At 40.7% G+C, this 10,078-nt stretch overlaps 1 protein-coding gene across 1 annotated transcript; it reads right to left on the reverse strand.

Annotated features, from left to right (window-relative positions):
* Positions 1-467: 467 nt before the first annotated feature.
* On the reverse strand, positions 468-1,386 carry LOC131235069 (uncharacterized). The gene has a single exon (XM_058232175.1). The coding sequence runs from the start codon at positions 1,069-1,071 to the stop codon at positions 625-627; it is 447 nt and encodes a 148-aa protein (XP_058088158.1). The 5' UTR covers positions 1,072-1,386; the 3' UTR covers positions 468-624.
* Between the last annotated feature and the right edge of the window lie 8,692 nt (positions 1,387-10,078).

A 10,078-nucleotide genomic window follows, 5' to 3' on the forward strand; every position in this document is an offset into this window, starting at 1 on the left:
CGCAAATAACTCCAACCAAAGAACCACGTAATTGTCCACATTTAACAGACAATGCCAAAGAATGGATGGTGAGGATTCTGTGGTCTGAAAGATCATGGAAGACGTGGCCCGCTGTCAGATCATCATTCAAGTCCTTGGGCCCACTTCTATAAACACATGGGCCCAAGTTCATGATACACCACCATCACATTCACGTACACAGTACACCTCCGTAGGGAAAGGAGCGACGATGGGGCTTCCTGTACGCACACGTGTGAACCCCATCAGGCATTACTGCGATCGGACACCCAACGTATCCTTTTCCGAACATTGATTTTCATACACGTGTGGCCACCTGATGAAGATGACCGGTCTGGAATAGGCCACGATCAGGATCTCGCTGACACGTGCCGCACGTGGGGGCGAGGACTCGGTCAGAGCAGAATCTGATAAAAAGGGAATAAATAAATAAAAAGAAAATCAGGCTCTGGTTAAAGCGCAGGTTGTCCCTGGGCGCACGTTAGCAAGACCCACTAGATGAATTATTATCCTCTTGCAGAGATATCCCTGTTGAAATTTCAAACCCAAAAAATTTACAAAACACACCCAAATTATCTTCGTGTTATCCGTACCTTTTCTTACCATCTACTCAGGAATCGGGACCAGCACCGGCCTCCAAACCTTCCTCAGCATCCGATACCGAAACGCCCCCGACATGCCCCTCCCTGTAACCGCCCCGTTACGCCGGCTCACGAAACCTCCTTCGAATCCCAACATTCTACCTCCGCTCTCTCTCTCCGTACAGTTCCCTCCTATGTCATCCAACGGCGGGGATGAGACGAACAGATCCTTCAGTGTATGACTGAGAAGCGCCTTCTTCTCAGCCGGATCGGTGACGATCTTTTGGCGATCTCGGTCGGGGGGCTCTCCTCCTCGGCGCACGAATCGTCGGTTCCCTCCTCGGCCGAGGAGCTTTCTGAGGGTCGTCCGGCGCCGGATTTGGAAGGCGGGGCTCGTGTTGGGACTTTGAGAGGGGCTGGATGAGAGCGCGCATCGAGTCGCGAGGACCTTGAATTTCTGCAGCGTCGCCATTCTCTCTCTCTCTCTCTCACTCTCTCTCTCCTTCTCTACTTTGTGCGGTTATGCGTAATGCGCACCCTTTGATCTCTCTCTATCACCTGTTACATGGTTTTCTGGTGCCGGAGTAGAATGGGAGTGAGTGAAGGGGAAGAGGAGATGGGCTTTTTCTACGAAGGACGGTTTCGTTCTTTTATTTTCTCTTTGGAAGAAAGCTTTTTGTCCATCGAGAATGGACGGATTATCCGCCATACGGCTGATTCATGTTTCGCGGCCACATGGCGGGTGATCTTCAGCCATCCATTTCGGCACGCTGCTCTTATTCGATCGGATCTGGGACCTTTTAAAATGAGGGAACGATAAGGTGCTCGGCGTCATAGCACAAGTTGGGTGGACGGGGCACCTTCCTGGATGGACACGTGGCACTTATATAAGATACGCCTATAGGATTGGTGGACATCAAAAACTAGTAAAAGGTCCGGTAGATGAATCTAGGCCATACGTCTAGAAGGCCCTCATATGGATGGTTCACGTTAAAAAAATCATACAAACTTGGATCATTGGCCTTTTTTCTCCTTATAATTTTACTTTCTGCCGTTGGTTTGGAGGCCACAAATCAGACGGTTGCGGTGAAACTTCTTTTTCGTGACAAAGCGGTATTCAGAACGGGCTGCGGTACTGCAATAGTTCGTCAACGTCTTTTATGGCGTGGTATCTCATCTGTTGAACTTGTGATACATGTGTGGAAATCCTGACCGTCCAAAATTTTGAGCCCATTGTGGAGATGACGGTTGATTGGAATTAAGACTAATAAACTATCTTGGCCGTCCAATAGATACCAATGGGGTGGTCTATTTCATTGAATGAACAAGATTTTCAGGTCATGGTCTGTTTAGAGTGGAGCTATGATCTGGACGGTTCTGATTAAATTGAATGTATGCCAGTCGTTTAAAATTTTGGTTCTAACTTGTTGTACCGGTAGATAGGGTTGTAACGCATCATATAGACCCCTATCGGGCCGTTTATCGCTGGCACATGACGATTCCATCGCGGAAAGGATTCGGTCAGTTCAGGATTAAACCGAGTTAGGTCAGACTGTAGCTGTGGGGCCACCTTGATTCATTTTTTTATATCTACTCAGTACATCCATTTTTCCAAGATCATTTTAGGGAGTGGGCCCAAAAATCAAGCAGATCCAAGTATCATATGGACCACACCATAGGAAAGAGTGGCTACTGACTATTAAAATCTTTTGGTGGGCTACGATATTTTTGGATGAAGCTGATATTTGGTTTTTCCCTTCACGCAGGTCTGTGTGACCTTCTCAACAGGTTGGGTGGTACATAAACATTACGGTGGGCCCTATGATGTTTTTAATGGTGGGCTTTCAGTCACCACCGTTTCCCGTGGTGTGGTCCATATGAAATTTGGATCTGCTTCTTTTTGGGATCATACCCCAAAATGAACTTTAAAAACGGATCAACAAGACTGATACACAGAACATACATCAAGGTGGGCCCCACAGTCAGGGCCTGACCGAACTAGTGTGACCCGGATCTGACCGAATCGCTTCCGTACAATCGTATCGTTTGCTTATTTGGACAATGCTTAAGACATACTTACCACGTCAACTTAAAATTGGCAAATTTATATAAAGAGATGCTTCAGTGCTCTCGGAGACCACTATGCTATGGTGCTCCTAGTTTCATCATATAATCCACTCGATGGATCTGAACCGACCATCAACTCCAAAATACATTTCATAAGCTATCATGAAAAAAATGGCATTGATGGGATGATCTAATCCATTATTGACATGGCCTTATTTTCTAAAGCCATCCGAGCCATTGATAGACGGTTACAATGTCCTAACAGATATGATTCTTTAGAATCAAAATGAATCCGTCATGACTCCTAAAGACCATTAATCAAATGGTTAGTATTTATCTCATTAGGGTGATGTTTGTATGGTATCGACCAAGTGTCCAGTACAACCAGGAGCAGGAGCACTGGAACCGCTCTAGTGCATAAAAGTCTCGAAAAAGACCACACACCCTGATCTATAACTCAAGTGGTAGACTAAGTGAAAGATACTTCGTTTCAACACGGAGGTCTTGGCATCGATCGCCTAACTGGGGTGGCTAACGGTGAAGTGTGAATTTACAGTGCTGTGTACTAACAAGCTAACATTAAAATAAAATAAAATAATAATTTAAAAAAGTCTCGAAAAAGACCTGTCCATGGCATGAGAAGAATTGGTGGGAATTTATCTACGAAAGGGATGGAAAATGGTCAGATACGGACTTATATCAACGTTTATACCATTGGCCGTCCATTGTTATTGACGCCCTCTCTCACTCAAATAATGGATCAACCTGATTTTCAGATCAGGCGATTGCAAGTGTGTCCCTCCTCTTTTTATTCTTTTAATGGACAGGATATTCAACGTTCATGACATGGCACGTAGAGTTGTGACACATGTGCGGCAATCCTGGCCGTCCAAAATTTTGAGCCCATTCTGGATGAGGGTTGATTGGAAATAAGACTAATAAACTATCTTGGCCGTCCAATAGATACCAATGGGGTTGTCTATTTCATCGAATGAACACGATTTTCAGGTCATGGTCTGTTTAGAGTGGAGCTATGATCTGGACGGTTCTGATTAAATTGTATGTATGCCAGTCGTTTAAAAATTTGTTTCTAACTTGTTGTATTGGTAGATGGGGTTGTAACGCATCATATCGTATCGGGCCGTTTATGGCTCGCACATGCCGATTCACTCGCGGAGCGGATTCGGTCAGGTCCGATGAAACCGAGTTAGGTCAGGCTGTATCTGTGGGCCCACATTGATTTATTTTTTGTATATCCATGCCGTACATCCATTTCTTCAAGATCATTTTAGGTGTGGGCCCAAAAATCAAGCAGATTCAATATCGTATGGACCACACCATAGGAAAGAGTGGCGATTGACTATTAAAATCTTTTTGTGGGCCACAATAGTTTTAGATGAAGCTGATATTTGTATTTTCCCTTCATCCAGGTCTGTGTGACATTATCAACAGGTTGGATGGTAAAAAAAACATTACTGTGGGCCCTATGAAGTTTTTAATGGTGGGCGTTCAATCACCATCGTTTCCTGTGGTGTCGTCCAAATGAAATTTGGATCTGCTTCTTTTTAGGATCATGCCCTAAAATGAACTGTAAAAACGGATCAACAGCACTGATACACAACATATACATCAAGGTGGGCCCCACAGTCATGGCCTGACCGAACTGTGTGTGACCCGTATCTGACCGAATCGCTTCCGTACAATCGTATCGTTTGCTTATTCGGACAATGCTTAAATCATAATTACCACCACGTCAACTTAAAATTGGCAATTTCATATAAAGAGTCGCTTCAGTGCTCTCAGAGAGCACTATGCTATGGTGCTCCTAGTTTCATCAAATAATCCATTCGATGGATCTGAACCGACCATCAACTCCAAAATACATTTCATAAGCTATCATGAAAAAAATGGCATTGATGGGATGATCCAATCCATTATTGACATGGCCTTATTTTCTACACCCATCCTTTTTCCGAGCCATTGATGGGACGGTTACAATGTCCTAATAAATATGATTCTTTAGAATCAAAAGGAATTCGTGATGGCTCCTAAGGACCATTGATCAAATGGTTAATATTTATCTTAGTGGAATGATGTTTGCATGGTAGAACATGAAATTTTTGCTGGACCTGATGAACGGTCTAGATGAATGGATTGGATTGACCAAGGGTCCAGTACAACCAGGAGAACTGGAGTCTCTCTCGTGCATAAAAGTCTCGGAAAAGACCGGCCCACAATGTGACAGGAATAAGTGGGAATTTATCTCTGAAAGAGATGGTAAATGATCAGATACCGACTCATGGCCGTAAACGGATTGGCTATTCCCCCTGCCATCAGCCAGTGGCTGATGGTCGGTACTCTGTGGACCCCACCATGATGTTTGTATTTCATCCATTCCGTCCATCTATTTTTATAGATCATTTTATGATATGAGACCAAAAATGAGATATATTCCAATCTCAATTGGACTACATTACAGGAAACAGTGTTGAATGAACTTCGACCATTAAAAACTTTCTGGAGGCCATAAAAGTTTTGGATCAAGCTGATATTTGTTCTTAACCCTCATCTGCATCTCTATGACCTAATCAACAGATTGGATGTCAAATAAAGAGTACAGTAGGTCTTAGGAGGATTTTAATGGTGGATATCCAATCACTATTGTTTTCCTTTGGTGTGGTCCACCTGATATTTATATCCCTCTAATTTTTTGGATAAATTCATAAAATGATCTGTAAAAATGGATGAACGAAATGGATGAAACACATACATCATGGTGGGGCCCACAGACCACCAACCATCAGCGACGGGCTGGTGGCAGGGGGAGTAGCCAATCCGATTCCCTCATGGCCCCGCCATTTTCCCAACTTGTCATATATATATATATATATATATATATATATATATATATATATATATATATATATATATAACCCACTAATTGGGTGGGGCACACCAGTTATACCAACGGCAGTCCATTGTTATGGACGCCGTCTCTCACTCAAAGACTGGATCAGCCTGATTTTCAGATCAGTCGGTTGCAAGTGTGTTTCCCGTCTTTTTTATTCTTTTAATAGATAAGATATTCAACGTTCATGACATGGCACGTAGACTGTGACGGCCGCATAATCAATGATATCGAAGACTTTTCTAAATCTGCCCGTGTGAGATCAGAAAGGATGAAAATCAGGTGCTTAACAGTTTTAAGATCGAGATTTTCAGGAGACTACGATCGAGATGATGCATGACTTGACATAGATGCTTTTTTAGCACAATTAGATTTTTTTAAAAAAAAGCCTAAATGAAAGGGAAAGTAATATCTCAAATCAAGTACAACCTTACTTAGGACATAATGTAACATATTGCCTTGGCCTAAATGAAAGTGGAAGTAATTGTCTGATTTAGGTCCAGTCATACGTGGGGCATGGCATAACAAAACCCAATACATCTAATTCAAAAAAATTCATTCCAAATATGAAAAAATGGATGATCAAAGCATACTCCGTAAATTATTTATAACTTTTAATAACGGCATAGTCGCAAATACAAAACGTATGGATCTTTATTTAACAATGATTTCAAGGTCAATTAGCCTACTATGTCGGCTCAATTCATCAATTTCGCCAGAAAACACACCCTTCAGTCCAACAGTGCGATTTTTAAGAAAATTGTTAGTTTCAAAATAATCTGTTTCCGTTGTTTTTTAGAGTTTTAGGAATTTATGTGCTTTTAGAAGTTGGTCGTACTTAGATTGAGAATATTTTGACAAGGTTCATCTAAATGCTTTTATTTTTGACAAATTAGACTTTAAAAAAGTTTTGCTAAAATTACGATAGCTTTATAAGATTTTTATTAGAATTAAAAAATTAAGTTTTAAAAGAGTTTTGCTATTTTAGATAATTTTAAATTAAGGTTTGAATTTTCTTTATTAGTGGCGTAATTAAGAAATGATACAAACATTATCGAATAAAATATCTAAATTTTCTCTTATTTTTTTGTAGACTTAAGAATTCTCCCTGTGAATTCAAGAACCTAGGATCTACGGTTTTGGGTTCCAGGGTTTTACGAATATAAGCTCTACGGTTTTGGGTTATAGGGTTTTAAGAATATGGGCTCCTAGGTAGGGCTTCCTAGGTTTTAAGGATTCAGGTTTTAGGCTTCATAGGGTTTAGGCTTTGGGATTCTAAGATTGGCCTCCAGGGTTTTGATTCACGATCCAGATCTTGTGTGGTCGGTCACCCCGTAATGGGTGGCATGTCTATAGGAGCTATCCAATTTAAGCTTAGTTTTGTATGTGCAACGCGAAGAAACAACATTCATGTTGGAAACACATGGGACAAGAATCCATGTGTGATTTTATTGAAGAGCCTACAATTCTTTTTTCATGAAGGTGACCCAATGTGGACTCTTTAAGTATAGACCTGAGAGATTTTGGTTCCACAATATCCGATGCCGTAGAATGAATAGAAACACATTCATTTTGACGCGATGGATCTGCTCTTCGCTTTCACCGAGCAAGTATATGATGTGTGTTGGTGTTGTCCAGAGTAGTTGGGCCAAGTGATGGAGGAATTGTGTCTGATGGATGAATTGTTGATGATAGGGATATCGACAGTGAGAGAACCCAACAGGCCACTAGAGTCATAGACCTCAATGGTTTGCACTTTTGATATAGCAAATCAAAGTTAGGACCAATACCTGACTGATCAAAACCGTCATGTGTAATATTAGTAGTTAGCAGATCAAGGTCACATGGAGACTAATCAGGCCTAGAACTTAGGCTATTGGGTTTAGTGTCATGGCAAGATAGAAATGTAGAACGCATGACAGATAGACAATGTAGAGACATCAGGAACACCACCAACTGATCAGACGGCTGTAGCATCAATGGTGCGTGCTAGATCTACAATTTGTAGCTATTTATCTAGCTTTGAAAAAGAGATCATTCTCCGTTGAACTTGTTCATGAGCATAACGGTTAGTAGGTGTAATTAATATAGGTAAAAAGCTTTCGTTAAACATAACATATGCCATGAAATATATACCCTGTTGGTGGGAGGATGTAGACAATGACAGCCCTGGTAAAGAGAAACTATATTCAATGAACATATAGGGATATGACCAACGACCAAATTTATTAGGTGAATATCTTTAAAATAAGGAAAACACACACACAATCTTAATCTAGAATAGTTTGGGTATATTGGTTATAAAGATGAAAATATGGAGTCTTCATATTAAGTACCGAAGAAGAAATGCGATTCATTAGATAAATTACGGTAGTAAATGCATTAACCCATAATTTTTTAGATAAATTAGTATCAAGAAGCATAATTGATGTAGAGCAGGTCGCAGATAGTTACATGGCCAAGATGGATTAGGAAAGGCCCGGTCGAGGACAAAAGTGATCCAGACCATTGGACCTTAAATCGGGCGTATCTCGCAATCCGGAATGAGTTATTTGATGTAAAATATATGATTTTGGGGTATGACAAGCTACTTTAGCCAACCAACCCTGCTATGCAGGGTTGCCCAAGACAGATTTGCAAAATACCGCTAGATCGACGGTCATTCCCTTATTTTAATTTCATTTTTACTATAAATAGTAAGTTTTAGTTTGATTATAACTCTTCATCCGTTGGGCTTTAGGAGTTGCACCCAACATGAAAAGAGCTTAGAAAAATTAGGAGAACAACTTGGTGAAGCCAAATAGGACACTTACTATTTTTGGTCGAAAATCTTGCGCACTAGTAGACATCACGACCGTCTATAAATAGTAAGTTTACTATTTATAGTAAGTCACGAATTCTAGGAGTTTTAGTTGTAGTTTGATTCTGATTTCTTTCTCATTGCTTGGTATCCCTATTTAAAGGGTTGTGAACTCATTTTTTATTCATTTATTAATCAATTTCAAATTTATTAGAATTCATTTCTATTTTCTTGCTTTCTTTCCTCGTGGATTCGAGAAGTCTCTATGAGGAGTTCAAAGAAGTTCTGTGGATTCAGAATAGTTATCCTCTTGAGAAAGATGGTGCTCGACATCACGTCCTTCACTGCGTCAATAATTAATCAATCTTATTTCAAGGATGTACCTATGCTTTCTTTCATTAACTTGATTCTACTTAGGGGTACTTGGTCATGCCATCGCTAATGTAGGTCGACTGGTGCACGTCTTGATTTAATTGCTATGAAGGCATCTTCGACACTATTATATAACTCGTATAACTTTCCTTTCATACTCCTTGTTACTAGTATTCCTCGAATCCAAAAATCATTTATTACAAATAGAGGATGAAAACTAAAAATTACATCTAACATTAGAAGTAAATTAGGTAATTAAGAGAAGAATTCTCTTAAACAAGAATTTAATTTAAATGAATAGCTCATGAAAAGAAGGGAGAGAAACCTAACCAATGTAAGTTATAGAAAGACTAGCACCATTACTAATATAAATCACCTACGCTTTGGTTACTTGGTGTTAGAGCTGGGCATTGAGTTGAGTCGGATCGAGTTAGGGCTGACCCGACTTGGTACCAAGTCCAACATGCCTAACCTGATCCGAGTCTGGGTCTAGCATGGACTAATTAAGACCGAGTCCGACCTGGGCAAAAGTACCAAATTGGGTCGAGTTGGCATCGAGTCGGATCAAGAGAGAGAGAGAGAGAGAGAGAGAGAGAGAGAGAGAGAGAGGTGATGGTGGTGGGTGGTTGTCGGGCTTAGAAGAGGAGGATGAAGGAGGGAGAAAGAGTTTGGGATCGGGTCGGGGTCAAGTGCGGTGGGTAGGGTTAAAGATATTTAAAAATTATGGTTATTATTATTATTAAATATACACCTGAATCTGAGTCGAGTTGGGTTTTGGATTGAGTTGAGTTTGATCAGATCGAATTTCGGATCGAGTCAGGTCGAGTTACTGGGTAACTCAGACTCAACTCGATTTGACTTCAGATTGAGCGAAGCCTACTCGGTTTAGATCAACTCACCCATTCAACGTGGGTCGAGTTGGGTTTAAACGAGTCGAGCCATGTGAGTCAAGTTGTCCCGTGCCATCTCTACTTGATATGTCTCTTCATCAAATCAGTTGGTTCACTTCTTCATTAAACCATTAACAGGTGAGTCTTTTTCTTGATATTTGGTTCAAGCTGAGTTACATGGATGACTGCAATGTATGTAGTTTCTCAACCATCTTTATTGTTAACGTGGTTTAGAAAACATAATTGGCATTTCTAGATAGAGTATGAAAATTTTGAATTTGAAATGCTTATAAAATCCCCACCAATATCTCTGAAGTATATCACATGGATGCTCGATAAATACCGACCGTCCGCTGAGGCCAGCACACATTTCATGGGCTACCATGCAAAAATCACACTGATGTGACTAATCTAATAATCCCATCAATATCATGTAAAAATG

The sequence above is a fragment of the Magnolia sinica genome, chromosome 19, assembly GCF_029962835.1.
Source record: "Magnolia sinica isolate HGM2019 chromosome 19, MsV1, whole genome shotgun sequence".
NCBI classification, from domain to species: Eukaryota; Viridiplantae; Streptophyta; class Magnoliopsida; order Magnoliales; family Magnoliaceae; genus Magnolia; species Magnolia sinica.

Bases quoted from the DNA above. Each gene is read 5' to 3' on its own strand.
- LOC131235069 (XM_058232175.1), bottom strand. From the start codon at position 1,071: ATGGCGACGCTGCAGAAATTCAAGGTCCTCGCGACTCGATGCGCGCTC.